General features: G+C 42.9%; 1 protein-coding gene across 1 annotated transcript in view; it reads left to right on the top strand.

Moving 5' to 3' along the window:
* Positions 1-23,961, top strand: part of CSMD1 (CUB and Sushi multiple domains 1) — a 947,002-nt gene that overhangs the window by 337,304 nt on the left and 585,737 nt on the right. Inside the window, exon 4 of the mRNA XM_066622693.1 lies at positions 15,605-15,799. Coding sequence (XP_066478790.1) covers positions 15,605-15,799 — 195 coding nt within the window. The remainder of the gene's footprint in view (positions 1-15,604; positions 15,800-23,961) is intronic.

Below are 23,961 nucleotides of genomic sequence, written 5' to 3'. Positions count from 1 at the left end.
CAGGTTAAAAACAGATTAAAACATAATATTAAAAAACAGATAAAAACATTAACATATTAACAAATATCATAAAAACAGTAATCAGATAAAAAATGAGGTAAAAGGAGCATAGAGCAGCAAATCATAGGAATCAGGCCCGTAAAAAATACTAAGAGATGTAGAAAAGATGTTTAAAAAGATGTTAAAAAGGCCATGAACTCAGAAGGCTTGTTTAAAGAGAAGGGTCTTCAGGCCCCGCCGAAAAGTCTCAAGAGAGGGAGCCATTCTTAAGTCAAGGAGAAGGGAGTTCCATAACATTGGTGCCACTACTGAGAAGGCCCTATTTCTTGCCGCTGCCCCCCGTACCTCCCTAGGTGGCGGCACTTGTAAAAAGGCCTTCTCTGATGACCTAAGAGGACATGCCAGATTGTACGGAAGTAGGCGATCCCTAAGATACCCTGGCCCAGAGCAGTAAAGGGCTTTAAAGGTCAAAACCAGCACCTTGAATTGGGCCCGGAAACGAATGGGCAGCCATTGTAGCCCCTGGAGAAGCGGGCTGACAGAGTCAAACCACCTACCTCCAGTGACCACATGGGCCGCCGCATTCTGCACTAATTGCAGTTTCCGAACCGTCTTCAGGGGCAGCCCCACATAAAGCGCATTACAATAATCTAACCTCTATGTCACCGTGGCATGGATCACCGTGGCCAGGTCTGCACGATCCAAGTACGGCCTCAGCTGCAATCCTGTTCCAGTGATTAGAAAGAGTAATGTCATATTCTCTCTCTGGCTCTTCACTTGCTTAAGCTCCCAAGATCCTCCCCAAGTGGCGAAGGAGATGGTCAGGAGGAGGTGGAGATGTGCATGTGGGAGTATGCACACAAAAAACAAACAAAAAGTGGCAGAATTTGGGCACCCCTTCATCTTGGGCTATAATATTTGCTCACTGTCATGCCTTATACAATACCAGCATATCTGTATGGTATAAAGTGCCATCATTTGAAAGCACTGAGAATGGGATTTATAAGGATACATTCCCCACAAGTACCTAGTTCAGTTTAATTTATCTTCTGTCCTCATTGAAGAGGAAATAAGTGAGAGGGGAAAACTGTCATAAAATTCACACAGACAACCATTTTACTACACATCAACTCTATGATGTGTCATAAAACTTTCCTTACCATTTGACAAGATGATGCAGAGCACTTAACCCAGGTTAGTTTAGTCATCTATATGGGCTCATATAACCTTCTTTGGGAGCTTTTTCTTTTGAACTGTTTACTCCTGAGAATTTTACCAAGTTAAAATTTCTCCATTCCTTCCTGGAAAACACATATCTATCCTAACAGATGGGTTATTTGGCCAGAATCAATGGCCTTGAAAGTAGTGTGCTAAAACAGTGAACTCTGTGTTGGATCGTGACCTATGTCTTTAGCAGTTGCTTTTTGTAGGACAAAGTGCAGTCAATGAAGCCTTACAATGAATGATGGGGACACTGCACAAATATTACCATTGTGCCTGAATTTGATCCTGAGTGCAAAGATAAAGGCAAGGAACCTAGCCTACATACTTTAAAAATGTGAATACTGTACTAAGTATTTACTGTATACTGTATACTGTATTTACTGTATACTGTATACTGAATACTGTACTAAGGAGTTTAAGGACATAGTATTGTTCCAGTGTTGGGATGCACTTTCAATTAGTGGCTGTTTTTGCAAAAGCTTTTAATTCTCCAACTCTGGTGGAATAGCAGCATGTTTCTAAGTATAAAACATCATTTTGGATGAAGTCACAGTAGGTGTTGCAGTAATGAGCGCGTAATAGCCCTAGAAAACTGTAATCTAATCTTGCTATCTTCTAGACAGACTTTTCGGAAGTGGACATTTTGTCTGGTTAAAATTGCTTTCCTAAGCATTTTATTTGCAAATAAATCCCACTGTATTCAGTGCAACTTACTTCTGGACCTCCCATGTTTATGTGTAGCACTGACTAAAATTCAGGTGTGGCTGAGGTTTCAGGAACTACCTAAGGAACAAAAATGGTCTCATTCCCAGGTCAGTGTGTTTAGTTGTACAGAAATTAAAACTGCCTGTTACTTAGCATTTGAAAACAAGCATGAAACACAAAAGTGTTAATGAAAAGGTCCTAGCTGATTTCACACCAGGTAGGAAAGGGCATTAATAAATGAATTCCAATATATTAAAAAAAAATTGTAAAATTTTATTGACATTATTACAGGTATATTGATATATGGTAGCCATTTTCAAACACTGTGCCGTAGCACACTGGTGTGCCACGAATGGTCCCCAGGTGTGCCACGGGAATTTGGGGGGTTATTTATCAATAGGACCATTGGGAGATGTGAACCTCCCATTGACAGCACAGTGTGCCTTGTCAATTGTCAAAAAACCGATGGTGTGCCTTGCTGATTTTAGTGCCTTGCCAGTGTGCCATGAGATGAAAAAGATTGAAAATCACCGATATATGGGCATACTGTATATTGACATTATTACAGGTAAGGAGTGAGAAAGGAAATGCCTTAGGGTCCAATCCTATCCAGTGCCGGTGCAGCCGTGGCAATGGAGCATGCACTGCATCCTGTGGTGGAGGGACAGTCACAGAGGGCTCCCCAAGGTAAGGGAACATTTGTTCTCTCACCTTAGGGCTGCATTACGGCAGTACCAGTGCTGGAAAGTTGGATAGGACTGGGCCCTCAGTCATTTCCCTCTTTATGTGAGTACTGTGTGATTCTAGCAGCCCAATCCTATTCAGCTAGTTACAACAGCAGAACAGAGTTCCACAGTTGTAATAGGCCATATGGCAGCACACACATCACGCCATTGCTTGTCATTTTGGAGCCACCACTGCAAACAGCAGCCACAGCCTGCTGCCACTGCCAGTAACCTGTTTTAGAGCAGGTAAGCCGGTGCAGGGGACAGATCATAAGTGGGGAGGGAGCAGAACCAGTCATTTCAGAGGAGAAATTGGTGGTGAAGCGGGGGGGGGGGGGGAGATGATAGATCTGGCAGCAGTGGTGTACACTGGAAACTTATCCCTGTTTTGGAAACCTTCTTGGACATACAGCACCAAAATAAGTAATGTATGTCTGAGGAGACCCATAGGCATGTTCACATATCTAGTCATTGCAATCGATCCCCACACATGTTTTAAATCCCCCATGTGAACATATTCTTAAAAGCATGACCGGTAACACAACAGCATGTGGATTATGTGGTGTGGGGATTTGTGTTATGATTGGGAGTACAGATCTATAGTTGTTTCATCCTTAGAGTGAAAGAAAGGGCTGTGTGTTGGTAGGCTTTCTCCCAGTATTTCAGTACATATTTACACCTCAGTTTCCTCCTTCTTGGACTCCTTTTGGACTGTTTCTTTTTTAATATCTGGGAAGTGAGTCCAGGGTTCCAAAGTCTCTTTCCTGCCTCATTGCTCTGATGGTTATTGATTCACTTGCTTAGTGAAGCAAGCTGTGTTTGAAACCATTTTTCAGGGTTATTTGTAAAGTTATCTAATGTTACCACCTTTTTCATGGTAGGGCTCAACCAACTGTAAGAACTGTGTGTGAGGCAGAAATTCAACAGATGAAGCTTCCTATAATTCCATATATTATCCTTTACACAAGACCAATCAGATATTTTTCTTTGTCTGGAGAGGGGGAACATGTATGCAGTGCATCCTTGCACATGTCTACTTGGTAGCAAGTTCCATTGTGTTCTGTGGGGCTCAGTATCTGGTAAGTAGTTTGTACGATTGCAATCTTAAAGGTTAATGAAATACCCAGATACATATATTCTGAAATATAATTTGAATTAAGCCTGTGGTCCTGAATGTATTTGGGTGTCTTATTGAGATCAGTGCAACTTCATCTCAGTAAGTCTGTTTAGGGACAGCATCTTCCTGCAATTAGGTTGTTTGGGATGTTTCGAAAGTTCACTGCACTGCATTCCAGACACTGAGCAACAGGTTGAACTAGGTGATCTTCAAGATTCTTCCCAACTCGTAGCATCTGTGATTCTTCTGTGATTCTAATGTGTGACACAGAGCTTGTCTCCTCAGTATACACTTTGCTCCCTTCACTTCACTCTCATGCTGAATCACATCATTCACTGCAGGGTCTCTACCTACTGGTGCTGAGGTTCAGGCAATGTTTTTGACCACTGCAATATCTCAAACACTAACATTGCCTGAACCTCAGCACCAGTAGGTAGAGACCCTGAAGTGAATGATGTGGTCTCAATAAATATCTGAAACCTCTTTTTTTATTTAGGAAAGGGGCAGAGAACAACCTCTAGTGATTTATGGAAAGTAAAGACTCAATTGGTTGGGTGATCTACATATCATTGTAATAAGTGGATTGCAGCCTGACTTTTGCTTTCCTTCTTCCCCAGGCACTAAGGCCAGGGGAATATGATAATAAGCCTTGTAAAGTACAGTTTGGGAAATACCATTCTAGACTCTGTGTTCTGAGTGAATTTTTACATTTACTGATTTACTTTGTGTTATGGGGAGCTTCCAGTCGTCATCCCCCATCTGATCTATTTATGGCTAGTTCAATATGGTAAAGAGCCTCTAGGCTCAGATGAATAAGAATAAACTAACTACGTCACATGACCTTCTATTAAAATGTGATCGTTTGCCTCAACAGTTCTCATTCATTCTATTTTTAAAAAGAATGTGTCAGCATGTTGAGCAAAGAGTAATTAAATTAGGTGAGAGTGACAGCCAGGAGTAAGAGTAATAAGAGTAAAATTGCAAAGCAATATGGGTAATGTTATGCAAATTAACATAATGAAAACACAGTTGCTGTCTTACTTGTGCTGAGAGATGCTAGCTGCAATTTTCTATGGACAGTTTGGGGGAGCTGAAACCATAACTGTGCTTCAGTAGATTGCTGTATCCCTCTTTCAAACTGCCAGCATTGCTTAGGCATAGATATAAAAATGTAATAGATTTTTAATTACTTTGTGTTTTATGTTGCAACAACAATAGTTTACTTGTAGGACATGAAATCTTTTGATTAATCTTTCCAAAGAGACCTGTCTTAGTGATTCTGTAAGCAACCCCAACTGAAATTTCCTTCAAAAGTTTGTAATCGAATGTGTGTAATAATTCCCATATCTGTCTACAGTGATGTCTCTGTGCTTGGAGTCTGTGCCTAAGTGCTAGGAAGTGTTTATGGACTGCAGTTTGCCAAAAGTTTTGGAGCCTTACAAAAGTCAATTAGAGGTGGTTTAAAGTTGTCTTATAGGGTTGCACTGAATCAACTGGGCACTCTGGGGAAGTTGTGATAGAAGTCTTCAAACAAAATGAAGAACACATTCTTTAGAAAGCTCCAGGCTGCCTGAACAAGTATAATTGTATCAGCTTTCTTAGTAAAATAGTTAGGTCAGTGTGTTCTGTTATTGCAGTGCTTCCCAAATGGCGAGGGAATCATCAGTGGATTCGCGAGAACAATGTGTACAAGTTACAATGATGCCAGCTGTGGGTAAAGCCAAAAAAATAAAGAAGCAACCAACATGGGAGTTTCAGGTTCAGGAATGGGATTATAAATGGATGCAAAAACCAATAAGGGGTTTGATAAATACATCGTTATTTAATTTGCACAGGTAACGGCATTTGCTTCTGTTTGCAGCCATCCATACAGATTGTTTTTGTATTTGATCAGATCAGTCTGTAGACAAAAGCCACCCTGAGTAATGTAAAGCCTTTTTTCCTCCAATTGGATGCGGAAGTCTGAATAATTTTTTGGAAACTAAAATATAGCTGAGTAGTTACAAGTGCTCGAAGGCAGTGCCTAGTATTTTAATGCTGGGATGAAGTATGCTTTGTTCATGAATTAGTAAAATTACAGTTATCCTGATGGACAGTGTGTTTGGTGATAGGAATTGTATATTGCAATACGCAGTAAAAACACATTGTGCAGTGCAGCTCTTTTCCATGCCAGTAAATATATCTCCAATAACATAAGAACTCAAGGACAGTATGAACGGAGTTGATTGCATGGTTATTTTTTATGCCAACATCTCATCTCCTCACAAAAGCTAAAGCTCTTAGATCTAGATACCTTTAAGAATATCTTTCTTCTCTATGAACCTGCCTTGGAGTTTGCTCCAGAGGTATTATTCTGTGTCCAGTTGCCATCAGACACATGACAGATAAGAAGAAGAAATGAGGCCTACCCTGCAATGGAATCAATATTTTGGAATACCCTCTCTCTGAAAGTCACCTAAGTACCTTCTCTGTTTGTGTTTGGCATGGAGCAAAAACTAGTTTTTGTTGCAGCAGGTTTTGAATGAATGAATGTTATGTCACTTGATAAAATTGTGAAAACTAGCATGGGGGGCAGTCATGTTCTCTGTTCCTGTCAAGTGCTTCTGGTGTTCTTGTGGAATGCGGGAAGGAGGTGAGTTTCAGCCATTGATATGTTGTTGCGATAAATAGGGTCTGACCTGAAGTTTGTTTGGAAACCACAAACAGAGGAGTTTCTTGGTGGTACAAACACAGTTCAAACACAGTTCAAAGTCTTTGAGTGCTAATTATTTGAGGATGCAGTTGAAGGAAGGAAACTAAGCTGCACTATTCTAGCCATTTAATATATATCTCCACACCAGATTAGAGGACTCTAATGCCTCATTGTGCCCTTTGGGTTTAGTATCTATATTCTATAGCCACCATGTAGGGTGTATTTTTTGTCTAGTTCTGAATAAGAAAACTTGGTATGCAGGAATTGCTCCCAATCCGAATAAAGTAGGTCACTTGCTGAAATGAAAGTTAAAATTAGAAATATTGAGGTTTAAAGGCAAGTCACGCCGAACAAACGATGTTGTGACATTTTGTAGTGTAAGCTTTAATTATTCAAAGTCGAATTTTCAAGCCACTTGCAACCCGTCTCTACAACAGCTGTAAGAGCCGTATTGGAACTGAAGGTAAACCTTAAAATCAATACTTGTCAAAACAGTTGTGCTATCATGTGTCATGTTTGGTTGAAATAACCTCACCACTGAGCAGTTTTCTCTGTAAGCTGTAATACGATAGGAGTGCAGAGGTAAGCTGATACCATGGAGCTTTGAATTCTGCTGCCTGTTACAAAATATCCTGTTTCTGTTGAGAAATAATGAAGAGCATTTAAAAAGAACAACTGAGTTTATTCTTCCATTAATTTCTCTTTATTTAGTTTGATAAAATCAAATTAAAATATAAAATAACCAAATTGATTCTATTCCAAATCTAGCATACTTGCAAATACAGAGAGTGAGTAGTCAAACATTAAGAAAGTAAGGTTCAGTTTTGACTTTTTCTCTTGATGCAGTCCCCCAACTTCTGTGCAGTTTCCACTCCTGTTCCCATCTGCCTGCCTGATTCTTCCTCTTCTTTCTGCTCTTCTTCTCTCTCTCTCATCTTCCCCCATATTACCCTTTTCCATCACTTTTCCTCCTCTTTCTGCATTGTACTGCTCCCATTTCTCTTATCTCTCTCCTCTTCCATCCATCTTGTCTCCAGCCCTGTACTTCTGTCCGGCCTCTCTCTCCATCTGAACTGCTCTCTTCCTTCCATCATATTCCAGTCTCCCAGGCCTGTCTTCTTGTCCTCTTTTCTCAACTTCCTGTTCCTCCAGTTCCCACACTTTGTCTCCCATCTTCTTCCTTTCTGCCTGTCTGCCTAGTCCCTCACTCACCCTTCTCTGTTGCTCTTCTCTCAACCTTACATCCTCCCTCCATGTCACCTGGCCTCCTTAGCTACCCTCTGTCCTGTAACATCTCAAGAAGCTAGCCTGCACACTGGTGGTATGACCACATGCCATGCCTTACAAGAACTGGTTACCCTTTCCTCTGTGGATGACACCATGTAGCATTAAAGGCTGCAGATGCCACCTTGTTTCAGGGAACATTTACTGGTCTTCAAGGACTAGGGCACTAGAGAGCCAGGCACTGGGTCAGGGGCTTCTCACAGTTTCTTGCTAACAAGCATTTGAGGCTCACAAGCATTTTAGGACCAGAGTCAGAACTGATGTTAAAATGGCGTTACTTTGGTTAGAGTTTAGTGAGATCTCTTGGACCTTGGCATCAGCTGATTATTAATGCTGGCATCACTAGGGTTCATGTCACCCGGTGTGGGATGCCAGCGCGTCACCCCCCATGCAGTGGGCAGGGCAACACCCAAGGTGGTGGGCGTGGTGATGTACCATCACTCTACCCCCACTGGTTTTTGGGCTGTACCTTCTGACAGAACAAAGAACACATTCTGCTTGAAATTATGCATAGATTGATACATAACATGCTGGTATTATTCCTCCAAACTGTGATTTTAGTGATTTTGGTCACTAGTGGTGCCAGCCCCCAGGGTGTCAACTTACTAACTCCTTATTGCAGCAGTTCTCAAACTTTTAGCACTGGGACCCACTTTTTAGAATGACAATCTGTCCAAGACCCACCAGAAGTGATGTCATGGTGGAAGTGACATCATCAGGCAAATTAAAATAAATAAGTATAAATAAAGTAAAACAATTAAATAAGCAGAAGCCAGCCCTGTTCCACCAAGTGAATTTCCTCTGTAACCTGCCTGCAACAGCATCCACAGACCTGGGCAGACCTGGGCAGGAGGTCTGGTCTAGAGGGTGGAGCCTCCATTTGCCTGAAGATTAACATCCACAAGGTCGCCAGTTCGAGGCCACCGGCACTGTGCGACCTTGAAGCAGCTGACAAGCTGCAGCTGAGCTGTTCCATCTGCTCGAAGCGTGGGAGGATGGAGGCCAGAATGTTAAACCAGATCGGAGTGTAACAGCTTGAATGTGGTGGTTCTTGAAAGAGAGAAACTTCTTTCAATTTGTAAAAATCCCTGCGTGGATTTAATAAGCCTGCCTGTGTAAACCGCCTTGAATAAAGTCTTGAATAAAGACCAAGAAAGGCGGTATATAAATACTGTATATTATTATTATTATTATTTATCCCCCTCCAAAATCAGTAAGGTTTTCAGCCCTACCCAGTGCCCAATTCAATTGAAGAACTTCTGTTTAAACCAGATCACTGCCAGGATCCACCTGGCTTTGCAAGTCTCAAAAAAGGTTCACCTTTTCAGCGGAAGCCTCTGTTTTGATCCTTTTTAGTGTGGGGGGGGGAGGCTGCCTTCTGGAGCACTTGTTTAGCTGCAGGCGCATGGGATCAGGACCATTCTGATAGCCTTGCACTCTCCTTCACCTGATCTTCCACACCAGCCAAGGCACATTTGCTTACTCATGAGTAAATGTGACCACGAGGCTCTCTCTCTCTCTGTCTGAAACCTTTATTGGCATATCAACACAACACAATTAACACTTATACTTTACAATTGTCACAACAACTTACATACCGACCCAACAATTTAAAACAAAATACCAGAATTATTTAAATTCTGACACGTTATTTTAAGAACCTCGGATAAATAACCAGCAACAGCTGCAGTTAAAGAGTCACAAACATCACTCATGAACCTAGAGAGGGTAATATCAGAAGGGGAGAAATCCAAGAATTTAAATAATGATTACGAATGTCAAGATGAACTGGACAAAAAAAGAGTATATGAAACAAAAAATCAGGTGACTCATGACAAAAGAGACAGAGCCTTTTCTCCCGTGGAATTTTAAAAAAACGGCCAGAATGAACTGCTGGGGAAAATGAGGGGAAAATGTTAAAACGAGCTAACATAAAGGCTCTCCTATGTAACGGGTTGATTAATGTATAAAAATAATTTGATACATGATTAAAAGATGGGGCCAAGCCAAAAAAAAGAGGGAGTGACCACGAGGCTTCGTTTCGCTTTCCATAGGGCTCAGCACATTTGTCTGCTTGGAGGGAAGGACTTCCTTTTCAGGTGTTTTTGGGGCTGCATTCATTGGATCAGGACCATTCTGGTGTCATTGGATTCCTCTCGGCCTGCCCTTTCCTACGAACTAAGGCACATTCGCCTACTCATGAGTAAACACGTTATATGACTTACTTTCATAAGGTTTCATGCATTTTTTGTTCTCCAGTTTTTTGGCCATAACTTTTGATAGAAAGGAGATATTTCACTTGGGTCTTTTGCATTTCATTCAGCGCAAAATTCTGCATCCAATGGTATATAATATGTTGGGGTTACTCCTAACCACTGCGATTTGTGTGCATCTCCCCCCTAGTGCGCATCACCCCTCCTATGTGCGTCACCCGGTGCGGTCCACACCCCCTGCAGCCCCCTAGCAACGCCACTGATTATTAACAAATGTGATGAACAGATACCAGTCATTCATGAAAGGTTCTGAGTCATTTTTCTAATCATGGACATTAATTTGTTTTGCTGTTGTGTTAATGTCCTTATGCCAAGGACCAAACCTATTGATAGCAGGACTCTAATGAGAGTATCTTGACTTTTCCACTTGTGTGCTATTCTAGCCTGGTTGCCAGTGAAAGAAAGGCAAAAGGGTTTGGGGTCATTGTGTTCTTACCATGTTCAAATATACCTAACAATACCAATTTATTAGTTGGCACAAACTATAATGTGTGATGTTGATATAGTTCATTAAAATAATAAATGCTTCTAAAACCAGTTGGTGGGAACACTGAGTCAGAACATTGGTGCATCTAGCTCAGTAGTTATGATGACTAACTGTGGCTCTCCAGATTTCAGACAGGGATCTTTTCCAGTCCTACTTGAAGATGCTGGGGATTGAAAAAAAATTTTTTGAAGGAAATGTGGAGGTTCCTAGTCCAACCTCTTCCTCAGTGCAGGCATTCTTTCACCTGGGACCTTCTGCATTCAAAGCCAATACTCTTCCACTGAGCAATTGCCTCTCTATCAACTAAGCTTTCCCACCACAAATAAAATATGTTCCATGCTTCTGCCAACATTTTGGAGAAGCAATATTAAAGACCAAGTTTGTAGCATGTTATAGATATTTGAGGAGCTTCCTGCACCTCTTCCTCACTGATGGCATGAAAAGAGATCTCTGTCTCATGCTTTCTCTCCTAACATCAAATGCCTTGGGGAAAGTATATCTTACAGAACTCCTGGTACATGTAGTGTGCTGTTAACAGCATTGTTGCCACTAGGAAGGAGGGGCAGAGAAAAGGGGCCTGCCAGCCACAGCCCCTGATAAGTAGAAAGATACACAAGGGAGAAAAATCTGCTGCTGCTGGAACAATACCAGAGACATAAATGGGTGGGAGGTATCTGAGCTTAACATTTGAGCTGGAGAAGAACTTGCTGAGCATTATGCTCATTATGCATTGGCTTGAGAGCATTAAGGGCCATCAAATTCAAATTTCAAACCAAAGAATGACAAAGTTGGGTGACATGACTAAACAAATTCAACCCTGATTCCTCTCTAAAGAATACTATTGAGTGACACTTCATATCGTGTTCTGGTTTTTTGGGCATAACTTTTGATAGAATGGTGATATTTTCTCCAGAATGGAGAAAAAACACTGGTTTTTTTCATTACATTCTGTTGTAAATCGCACATCAAATTTTATATAACATGATGGCATTATTCATACAAACCCAAATTTTAGTGATTTTGGTCACTAGTAGTGTCACCCCTCCCCGTGCGCGTCACCCAGTGGTCCACCCCCACCCCCCCTAGTGACATCACTGACCATTAGACAAGAAAAAAAATCATAGTTAGGCTTAAAATGTGCAAAGCAAGAGTTAAATTTTTATGTAAAAATTGCTGGGGATGTGGCATCTTTTATTGGGAAACTCACAATGTTAGAGCCTCAATACCTTGTAGTGAATTGTCCTCAGTATTACTGCCAAAGTAGGTCGGAAAACTCGCTACAGAGGCGCTGATCCTTGTGGTAAGTTTCACATATTGAGCAGCTTAGCAGTAGAACGTGACCCACCTATCAGACCCACCTAGCTTTACAAGACCACCTAGCTGGTTTACAAGAAAAAACAGCTTAACCTTCAGCAGGAGCCCAGGCATGGTTGCCTACTCATGAGTACATGTTCACGCATGGCTCAGTTTCACTTTTCATAGGACTGAATACGTTTTCCTTGCAACCTGGCGAGGGGATTTCCTTCTTGAGTGCTTTTTAGAGGCTGCATTCGTCGGATTGAGACTATTCTGGTGGCATTGCTTTCTCTCAGCCAGCTCTTCAGAGTGGACTAAGACATGTTTGTCTAATGAGTATAGCTCACGTACAGCTCAGTTTCACTTTCTGTAGGGCTCAGTACTTTTTCCTTGTTGTCTATCAGCTTGTCAGTTTAATGACCCACCAACAATCAGTTTGCAACCCACTGATGGGTCCCAACCCACAGTTTGGGAAACACTGTAGCTTATTAAACCCGGGTCTGATTTGGCCATTTGTCTACTGCAAGGGTGCCTAAACCCTGGCCTGCGGGCCACTTGCTGCTGAGCAGGGCCTAATCCCAGTCCCGTGTGACCCGGAGCCGCTCCAGGCAGCTTCAATCTGCACCACCTCTTTAGTATCCCCATTGGGGCTGCTGCGGAGGTAAGGGGTATGAATTCTCCTTGCCCCAAGCTGAGCTGTGGGCAGCCCCAACCTGCTCTGGATGCAGCGCAGGCCAGGTGGCCTGCCTGCTCAAGGCCTGGTTAGGATTGGGCTGCCACTTACTTACAGTATTTTTATCCTGTCTTTGTCACTGAAGGAATTCAAAGTGGATTCCGTTGTACCTACGCTCTCCTCTGTGAATGTCCATGTTTTCCACTCACTGCGATGCTGTTGTAAACATGTTTCTCAATAAAAACTGTACATCAAACGAAAACAAAAGCAAGAAAAAGAATCTAGCATATTGAAAAATGCCATGTATTTATTTTGTTAGAGGTAGCGGGTGTTTAGAATGCACTTTTGCTTCATAGAGTTAGCTAGAATGGCAAAGATGACCAATAGACACCTGGGTTTCTGTTATGGAGTGTGTATATTTCATCAACTTTCATTGATTGTGCACACATTTGCTTAAAACAGGCTGTAAATTCTCTTCTAAATTTTGCAAGGTTTTCATGGTGTAAGGTTTGGTTGCTACTAGTTACTACTCTACTATTGTTGTATTTGTGTCTCTTTGGAAAGGGAGTTAAATTCATGCTGTGGCAGCCCCACCCAAAGTTGGCAGGCCTTTTCAGGGAGTGTAAATCCACCCCCTCCATCTGCATGCAGATCCAAACTGTGATGTCCAAGCCAAGTCTTGCCTGACTGTCTGTGGCTATTTTTAAGACTCCCATTTAAGTGAGTTTGGGGTTTGCTGAACCAATCAGTAATCATTACCTGAGATGTTTTATCTTATCCTGTTTGTATTTTACTAATATACAGTCTGTTGGAGCATTACTTTTTGGTAATACAGGTCCAGCCTTGTTATACTTGAATTTTTTATACACGGATTTGACTCGACACAAATGGCCCCTACAAATGAGAAGGAATTTGCTGATCCCTGGAGAAGGGGAAAAATGCACCCCCTTAAAATCACAGTTTAAAAAACAGCTTTTTATTGTTGTAGAGAGACAGTAATACAAGTGATTGCAGGTATAACTTAAGTATCCAGAGATTTTTCTGTCTCAAAGCTGATAAGAAGGGCCCTTTAAATTAAAGGAAAACAATTGTTTAATGCCGGACAGGGCAGCCTTCTCCACTCTTTCCCCATTGCTGGGGCTCCTGGTGAAGGGAGGGATTGCTGCCTCCTAGTGAAGCCTAAACACCTTGAGAGAGACTGATGGCCTCTGTGTGCATTACAAAGGTCAACATGGCTGTTTTTAAATCACCAGAGCAAGGAAACTTTGTTTTTTAAATTGATTTGCTGCAGTGCATTTTTGCCATTCAGGTGAGTTCTTGGAATGGCAGCCTTGTGAATAATGAGACTCAACCTGTACTCTATTAATCAAACTAATACTGTGTTAAGCAAGTTCATTCACAAGAGATTAGCATAAAAAAAATCTGAAAGCTTTTAATTTCAAATTCTGCCTAGGAAAATATTTTTTTTGTATATTTACAGGAAAGATTCTTGTAGGAAATCTAGCACTGCAAAGTGTCTTATTCATTTACTAAAACTTGCCTGTATTGTCTATATACAAAATGCCACTGAAACTAAGTTCTGTGAGATGTATTTTTGTTCTAGAGATTGTACAGCTGGTCTTCCACTGCTACTTAAATATAGTCTCAAACATTTCTGGAAAAGGACATAAATAATGTAATCAGGAAGCTGGGTCTAAGCAGACACTGGCGTCATGTGAAATCTTCCATGTTTTACTGAGCATTGCTGCTGTTCCAAAATCACTTATGCTATCTTGTGTTTGGCAAGGTACTTGCTTGGTATGCCCCAATCTTAACCCGTAGGTGTCAATCCCTGTTGTTTTTAGAAGCACTTGGCAGATACAGGTTTAGGCAAGAACCATCATCAGGCACAAACTGCATGGACAGTAGAGTTTCTTTACAAAGCCAGCAGTCGGTGAAAAGTGGTTCCAATTTTGACAGACTTTCACTAGTGTGAGTCATTATATATTTGGCAGGTCTGTAAATAACCCAGAGATTTGCTGTGAAACCTCTCTGCTTCAAAATACACTTTGTCAAATGTATGATACTTGTGATTAATGCACTTTACAGAACACATACCCACACATAAAATGCACTGGAAGCTGACTTGTACTAACAGTACCTGCATGAGGCAGGTTCATGATAAAACTGTATCAGGATATTTATCTGCCATTTTTATTCCAGAATTTCATCCGGGGTGGGGGGGGGGAGCAGCATCTTGTTCAGAACATCCCTTTCAATCCAGTATCTGTAACAATGCCTAAAATAAACCAAGGTTCCTGTTACCAATCTCCATGTGTTGTGGATTTACAATAGTTCTTTCCACCGGCAATTTTGGGATATAATTGTATCACTATTTAAAAATCACCACTGTTTTCTTACAGGGTTGGAAAAACAGATTGTACACCTGTATGTGCACAAAGTACTCAGTTTGGAAAGCAAAGGCTAGAATCCTATACGTACTTCCCTGGAAGTTAGAAGTTCTGAACATGGAGGAATTTACCTCCAATTAGCATGCATAGGATTGGGCTGAAAGCAGGGCTGGTGTCAGGGTGCACTGGATTCTGGGCAGGGTTACAGTCTGGGCTTCTTTGTGCAAAGTGTGTCCCTTCAGCCTGCTCTGTTCCATCTTCCTTCAGCTAACTGCGTGGCAGGTAAGCTTGGTGCCAGGTGGGCATTGACAGGTGTGTGGGGCAGTTTATCTCCCTTCCACCATTCCTGCCCTGGTTTATTCCCAGGGGGAGGTGCTGTTACTTGGGAGCATGCTGGTGGGTCTATTCTGAAAAGGAAGAGATGATGGGCCTGCATGAAACTAGGTGGTAAATGAAATGTTCTAAATACCAGTCACACTTTCTTAAGTGTATAGTTTACCGAAATTCCATATTGAATTTCAATATCAATTATAAGATTTCTTATATTTTATAAACCCTTATTTATTTTTCAGACTATCTGTTCCAGCTCTTGCTGTATCGTAAACACATTTTTTTCTACCCTAAGCAAAAGAAATGAAATGTGTGTTTATTGCACAAAAAGCCTTTGCCAAATGAAATTGTGTACATTTTAATTCTTTAACTTCTACCTCAGTAACACTGATTCCATTTTTTCGACAGTGCTGCCTAGCCATACCTGTGGCAACCCTGGGGAGATACCTAAAGGAGTTCTTCATGGCACAAGATTCAATATTGGAGATAAAATTCGGTACAGTTGTATCTCATCATATATCTTGGAAGGCCATGCTGTGTTGACCTGTATCATGAGTCCTGGAAATGGAGCATCATGGGATTTTCCAGTTCCATTTTGCAGAGGTAAGATTCCTAAAACAGACAGTGGTTATCATAAGCCTCATTTGAATAGCCAAATGAGTGTGCAAAGCCTATTGATATGGTCTGGCCTGGGTAGTTCAAACTATTGTGTATGCTTAATATATTGGTCCCATGGAGAATGAAAATGTCTAGATCTATGTTTGAGACTCTGGCAAAATGCCTTGACTATTCTCTGGAGTAAGGCACAAAACTAGAAAAACGCTTCCTCGGCTTTCATAAACTTTGGATGCATTCCTAGACTGAATGTTGTGGTGACACTTCTGTTTGTTTAATAAGAACAAATGCACTTCCTGTTGCGGATCAATAAACTAACTTCAACATCCACACACTGATTTATTCAGACAGTACAAATACAAAAATCCATTTTAACCAAGAATAGTTAGGGTCTGAACGGTTCTGGGGAAACAAAAAGGAAACCCATAGAAAGAGTAGACATGGAGTGGAGGAGACAAGGAAGGGGCAGATCACACAGAAAATGATAGATGTGTTTGGATCTGACAGATTCAGGACTTTTGATTTGTGTTGACGTGTGGGAGGTATTTGTGGGATTGTCAAGGAGTGGGCATTTATCCTGCTAGCCTATTGAAGCCTTGCTCTGCACTTACTCCCAGAAACTCTGTAAGTCCCAAAAACTCTGTGCCTGGTGCTGTCAGCTACTGGAAAAATACCATCTACAGTAACTATCTAGTTAATCTATTCAGTTAGAATTAGAACCAAGTTGACTGGGTCCAGGTTGAAAAAATTTTGAGAGTTAAAAATTCAGTTTCTCCCTCCCCTTTGTAGTAGCCCTCACAAAGATTATATTCCCACAGAGCCCTTCTTTTTCTTCTTGTTTGGAGAAAATCTCATGCAGCACGGTTTAAAATCACTGTGCTGGCTCTGCCAGTGAAAGGGGAAAGAAAGGGGTTCCACTGTATCTGGGGAAAGTAAAAGGTGTGTTAATGGGGGGGGGGAAGGCTGGTGGGGAGAATGACTAAGGAAAGCCAGCAAAGGCATCTACCGTACTGACCCTCAAAATGACTTGGTAAATGATGAAACGTGTTTTGGTAAATTTTTGGAAGAAAGATGAGGCCATCATTTTCAAACATTGTAGGTGAACCTCAACCAGCTTGTTCACCTCTAATCTCTTGTTTTTTCTTCCCACTTTCTCTTTCTTCTTATCTTAAAAACAAACCCCCAAAACAAAAACAACAAAAAAATAAAACAGTGATGATACCAGTAGTGTGTGACCACCTCCAAACAGGGAACTATTCAACCCGCTGAAGGGGCGCAACCTGCCAGTTGAAGACCAGTGATATGAAGCAGTGTGATATCAACAACAATATAAGAACTGTCTTTAAAACTTAAGTGCTCATGTCACTAGGAACTGCTTTTAAACTAAATTCTACATCATAAAGTCTAATTATAGTATTCCAAAGAAGTACTTAGTCTGAAGAAGCTCCAAAATGCAAGATCATATTCTTAAGTAGCTCTTGTTGGCAACCTTCAGTCTCGAAAGACTATGGTATCGCGCTCTGAATGGTGGTTCTGGCTTAGCGTCTAGTGTGGCTGAAAAAGCCATTTCGGGAGTGACAATCCCTTCCACACTGGGAGCAAGTGTAGTGTGTCCCTGGTCTGTCTCCCTGGCTGTGGGCCTTCCTTCTTTGCCTCTTTGCCTCAGTCTGTTGGCCAAGTGTCTCTTCAAACTGGGAGAGGCCATGCTGCACAGCCTGCCTCCAAGCAGAATGCTCAGAGGCCAAGGTTTCCCATCTATTGAGGTTCATTCCTAAGGCTTTCAGATCCTTCTTGCAGATATCTTTGTAGCGCAGCTGTGGTCTACCCGTAGGGCACTTTCCCTGCACAAGTTCTTCATAGAGGAGATCCTTTCGGATCTGACCATCGCCCATTCTCACGACATGGCCAAGCCAACGCAGGTGTCTCTGTTTCAGCAGTGTATACACGCTGGGGATTCCAGCTCGTTCCAGGACTGTGTTTTGGAACTTTGTCCTGCCAGGTGATACCGAGGATGCGTTGGAGGCAGCGCATGTGGAAAGCGTTCAGTCTCTTCTCCTGTTGTGAGTGAAGAGTCCATGACTCGCTGCAGTACAGAAGTGTACTCAAGACACAAGCTCTGTAGACCTGGATCTTAGTATGTTCCGTTAGCTTCTTGTTGGACCAGGCTCTCTTTGTGAGTCTGGTAGCTGCTTTAATGATGCGTTTGTTTAGCTTGGTATCGAGAGAAAGAGTGTCGGAGATCATTGAGCCAAGGTACACAAAGTCATGGACAACCTCCAGTTCATGTGCAGAGATTGTAATGCAGGGAGGAGAGTCCACATCCTGAACCATGACCTGTGTTTTCTTCAGGCTGATTGTCAGTCCAAAGTCTTGGCAGGCCTTGCTAAAACATTTCATGAGCTGCTGGAGAACTTTGGCAGAGAGGACAGTGACAGCTGCATCCTTGGCAAAGAGGATCAATAGGCATGTGGATTTGGGAGAACCCGTGGACATTATATATCTGGACTTTCAGAAGGCGTTTGACACAGTCCCTCACCAGAGGCTACTGAAAGAACTCCACAGTCAGGGAATTAGAGGACAGGTCCTCTCATGGATTGAGAACTGGTTGGAGGCCAGGAAGCAGAGAGTGGGTGTCAATGGGCAATTTTCACAATGGAGAGAGGTGAAAAGCGGTGTGCCCCAAGGATCTGTCCTGGGACCGGTGCTTTTCAACCTCTTCATAAATGATCTGGAGACAGGGTTGAGCAGTGAAGTGGCTAAGTTTGCAGACGACACCAAACTTTTCCGAGTGGTGAAGACCAGAAGTGATTGTGAGGAGCTCCAAAAGGATCTCTTCAGACTGGCAGAATGGGCAGCAAAATAGCAGATGTGCTTCAATGTCAGTAAGTGTAAAGTCATGCACATTGGGGCAAAAAATCAAAACTTTAGATATAGGCTGATGGGTTCAGAGCTGTCTGTGACAGATCAGGAGAGAGATCTTGGGGTGGTGGTGGACAGGTCGATGAAAGTGTCGACCCAATGTGCGGCGGCAGTGAAGAAGGCCAATTCTATGCTTGGGATCATTAGGAAGGGTATTGAGAACAAAACGGCTAGTATTATAATGCCGTTGTACAAATCGATGGTAAGGCCACACCTGGAGTATTGTGTCCAGTTCTGGTCGCCGCATCTCAAAAAAGACATAGTGGAAATGGAAAAGGTGCAAAAGAGAGCGACTAAGATGATTACGGGGCTGGGGCACCTTCCTTATGAGGAAAGGCTACGGCGTTTGGGCCTCTTCAGCCTAGAAAAGAGACGCCTGAGGGGGGACATGATTGAGACATACAAAATTATGCAGGGGATGGACAGAGTGGATAGGGAGATGCTCTTTACACTCTCACATAATACCAGAACCAGGGGACATCCACTAAAATTGAGTGTTGGGCGGGTTAGGACAGACAAAAGAAAATATTTCTTTACTCAACGTGTGGTCAGTCTGTGGAACTCCTTGCCACAGGATGTGGTGCTGGCGTCTACCCTAGACGCCTTTAAAAGTGGATTGGACAAGTTTCTGGAGGAAAAATCCATTACGGGGTACAAGCCATGATGTGTATGCGCAACCTCCTGATTGTAGAAATGGGTTATGTCAGAATGCCAGATGCAAGGGAGGGCACCAGGATGAGGTCTCTTGTTATCTGGTGTGCTCCCTGGGGCATTTGGTGGGCCGCTGTGAGATACAGGATGCTGGACTAGATGGGCCTATGGCCTGATCCAGTGGGGCTGTTCTTATGTACTTATGTTAGGAAGTCACGCAGACATTTCAGCTGGACTTTGGACTTTGCTCTCAGTCTGGAGAGGTTGAAGAGCTTTCTGTCTGATCTGGTCCGGAGATAGATGCCTTCTGTTGCAGTTCCAAAGGCCTGCTTCAGCAGGACAGCGAAGAAAATTCCAAACAAGGTCAGCGTGAGAACACAGCCCTGCTTCATGCCGCTTTGGATGTCAAAGGGGTCTGATGTGGAGCCATCAAAGACAACAGTGCCCTTCATGTCCTTGTGGAAAGACTTGATGATGCTAAGGAGCCTGGGTGGACATCCAGTCTTGGGGAGAATCTTGAAGAGACTGCCCCTGCTGACCACGTCGAAAGCCTTTGTGAGATCTATGAAGGCTATAAAGAGTGGCTGTCGTTGTTCCCTGCATTTCTTCTGCAGCTGTCTAAGGGAGAATACCATATCGGTGGTGGCCCTTTTGGCTCAGAATCCGCACTGAGATTCTGGATAGATGCTCTCTGCAAGTACCTGGAGCCTCTTCAGTGCAACTCAGGCAAACAGCTTTCCTACAACGCTAAGGGGAGAGATGCCACAGTAGTTATTGCAGTCCCCCCTGTCGCCTTTGTTCTTGTATAGCATGACAATGTTTGCATCCCTCATGTCCTGTGGTACTCCACCTTCTCTCCAGCAGAGGCAGAGGATTTCATGCAACTCAGTGGAGATGATCTCTTTACAGCACTTCAGGACTTCAGCAGGGATGCTGTCTTTCCCAGGTGCCTTGCCAGAAGCGAGATAGTCCAGGGCCATGTGAAGTTCTTCTAGGGTTGGTTCACTGTCAAGCTCCTCCAACACAGGCAGGCACTCGATGTTGTTCAGTGCTTCCTCCGTCACTGCATTTTATTGGGAAAATAGCTCAGAGTAGTGCTGCACCCAGCGTCCCATCTGCTGTGCCCAGTTCTGGATCACCTTGCCTGTGGCGGACTTCAGAGGGGCAGTTTTCTTCTGTGTTGGACCTAGGGCCAGCTTGATACCGTCATACATCCCCTTGATGTTGCCAGTGTCAGCTGTTATCTGTATCTGGGAACAGAGTTGGAGCCCATCTCCTGGCAGTCTACTGGACTTTGCTGTGAGCAGTTCGGAGGACCTGCAGGTTGCGCTCACAGGGGCAGGCTATGTATGCTGCTTGAGCTCTCCTCTTTTCCTCCATGACTGGTGTCAACTCCTCAGAGTAGGCTTCAAACCAGTCTGCTGTCTTGTTGGTCTTCTTGCCGAATATGGACAAGGCGGTGTTGTAAACGTCATTTTTGAAATGTTCCCATCTGTTGGATGCATCTGCATCGGCCGGGCCTGGAAGAGATTCCTCAAGCGCTCGTGCAAATTCCTTCTTAAGTAGCATATGCAATGGAAATGAATTATGTACTTTTTTCCCTAAGTAATATGCTTTAAGCATTAATCTACTCTAAGCAGTACAGATTCTTTCCTTGCTACTTCTAATTTTAGATAGTCAACACTGCAAACATTTTTTTGAGCTTTCATTGCCTGCCATTTAAAATATGTATTAAAAATTACCCAATCCTGCCATGGAATATCAGTTACTTAGCCACAGCATTATATGCTACACAATTACAGGTGCTCTGATAAGTTGGGGGATCTGTAGGGGAAGCTGGGGCCTGAAGGAGGCCTAATAAGCTGAAATTAAATCCAGATGAGAAAAAAGTCCTCTTGGTTCAAAGGTACTCTTCAGGCACTGGATCATCAACAGGTTCTGAATGGGGTTGCAGGAGCAGGTTCACTGCTTGGGGTTGTCCTAGATCAGGGGAGGCCAAAGCACAGCTTGGGAGCTACCTGCAGCTCTGACATATAATGCAGCTTGCAGAAATAGGTTGACTGAGCTCCTTTTTGTATCACAATTAATATAAAAGGTAAATAACAAATTTTCAGGCTTTTTAATTATTTACTTGATATAAACTGGGTGATCCACTGGATTAAAGTTCATGGTGAGTAAATGTATTTAAGAATTTACATGCTTCTTAAATATTGCAACTCTCAACATCTGAAGTTTATTGTATGTGACCCTTACATTAAGCAAGTTTGGCCACCCCTTTCCTAGACTTTTCACTGTCCCTGGGTGACCAGATGGTGGTGGTGATCAGGGGAGCCTTTGAACAGCTTCGATTGGAGTATTAGCTGTGGCTGTATCTGAGTCTATCAGACCAGACCACAACACTACATGTACTGGTGACATCCAGACTCAAATTACTGTTGTGTGCTTGGCATGGGGCTGCCTTTGATGACTATCTGAAATTTGTAATTGCTGCAGTATGCAGTGGCCCATGTGATTGTGGGAGATCGTGGCTTGACTGCTTCTCCTACAGCTGTGCTGGCTGCAAGTTAAGGTGCAATTCAGGTATGATTCAAGGTGCCGTTTTGACTGATAAAACCCTTTATGGCTTGGGGCCAAGATATCTGGGAGACCATGTTGTCCCATAGGAGAGAGCCCTTATCCTGTGGTCATCTGGGAGGGCTTTTCTGCAGGTGTCACTGCTGGCAGTGCCTAGAGCTAGGGTCTTCTCTGTGGCAGTGCCACTGTTATGAAATTTCCTCACCTTAGAATTAAGAGCTTCATCCTATCTGCCTTTCAGTGGAGTATTAGAACTTCATTCTTTCAAATTGCATGGGCAACCCAATCCTATCCCCAGTGGGGTTGCTGGATGCAGCGGCTCCAAAATGGCAACTGCTGTATTCTGCAGCTCCACGGTGGCTGCCAGAGGGCTCCTCAGGGGAAGGGGGCATTCATCTCCCTCCCCTGAGTAAGAGTGCAGGCCCCGCAATGGGGCTACTTGAGTCTGTGCCAACTCTTTTGCTGGTGCAGACTGAAGAACCTCTGTGTCAGGCTTTGCAATCTGACATGAAGGATAGGATCCAGTGGAGCCCTGCTCCCAGGTCAGTCACTCCCCCACCGTACCCTTCCCCCACCTCAGAACACTTCCCCCCCAAAAGCCCTTCACCACCGTTTGGTGGTGCAACTTACCCTCAGGCACTCTCCTTTCAGTGTTGTGGCTCAGCGCCAACTATTGCTGACCTAATGCTTGCGGCCCCTCCTCCCTGTCTGCCACAGGCATGCCTTATGGCATGTTTGTGACATCCAACACCAGTGCTGAGTTTCAGCTCTGTCATTATGGCCCCTTAGGATTGGCACCTTAGTTAACTTGTTTGGGGGTGGCTTTGGTTTTTTGTTCTGTTTTTGTTTCTGGTTTTTAAAAAAAAAAATGCTGCTTGAATGTCACTTTTTTGCTTTATAGGCTGCTCTCTTATGCTTTTTTTTACTGCATTAATCATGTTTTTATATTTTGTATTTTATTACCCTTGGTCATGACTTGTTTTGTCTGTTCTGAATCTAATGCCAGTTAATGGATAGTCAGCTTAATTGATAGGTAATGTTATGAGAGAGGGAGAAAAAGTTTATCCACACCACTCCCTGAGGGGCGTTGAGCTGTGTTAAAGTACTCAACCCAGATTTTGTCTGTGTTCCAACTTTTTGCAATGGCTGGTTAGTTGATACCACTTTGTGAAATTTCAGTTTCTGCTCTACAATTGAGTATTTTATCTTCCTATGATGCGTCCAGACACTGGGGGCCTCTGTACCCTGATAGTTGCACAGAGGGAAGAATTTCACCAGGTACGGTCCGTAATCTTCACAAGTATGCAGATTAGACCTGCTGCGTGTGTAGTCTTCATGCAGAAGTGCCATTTGTGAGAAGGTCAGTGCTGTTCCCCAGTTGACTCAGTGCACTTGCATATGGACCAGTGTCAATGTGAACTAGTTGATAAAAGCCTGGGAGAAAAGGGGGAAAAATTGCGTTCAGCAATTCCTAAAATGGTTTCACATTCTTCTCTTCAGGAGCTGTAAAGGATAGAACTTAGAGCGTTTGAACGTCACATTTGTATAGGCAGAGTGCGTTTTGGTTGTAAGTTATTGAATCTTAAAGGCTTCGGTGTCATCTAAATGACCATGAAAAAGTCTTGACTATTGTGCAATATTGTTTATGCTGCAGCACTACTATTTGGATGATTTCAAATTCTGGGATTTCCTGAATCATCAGTTTGGTCCAACCACATATGTTTGAAAGATAGCAACAGGATGTTGCCAAATGGCAGAACACAATATATAATTCCAGGGAACTGCAAATAAAGTACCAACAGTGTGCTATAGAGCAGGGTGTCAAACATAAGGCCCGGGGGCCGAATGCGGCCCCTGGAAGCTTTTTATCTGACCCTCAGGCTCTCGGCTACTGAGCAGTGCTGAGGTGTTACTGCTGAAAGGACAGCCCGCACAAAAATTGGGCTCTCCCATATCTTGAAATAAGATCAAGATTTGTGTATTTTCTCTTCTGTCATTTGCAGTTA

The sequence above is a fragment of the Tiliqua scincoides genome, chromosome 1 (genome assembly GCF_035046505.1).
Source record: "Tiliqua scincoides isolate rTilSci1 chromosome 1, rTilSci1.hap2, whole genome shotgun sequence".
Taxonomy (NCBI): domain Eukaryota; kingdom Metazoa; phylum Chordata; class Lepidosauria; order Squamata; family Scincidae; genus Tiliqua; species Tiliqua scincoides.
The sequence above is the reverse complement of the archived record's forward strand: the minus strand, read 5'-3'. Positions and strand labels throughout refer to the sequence as shown.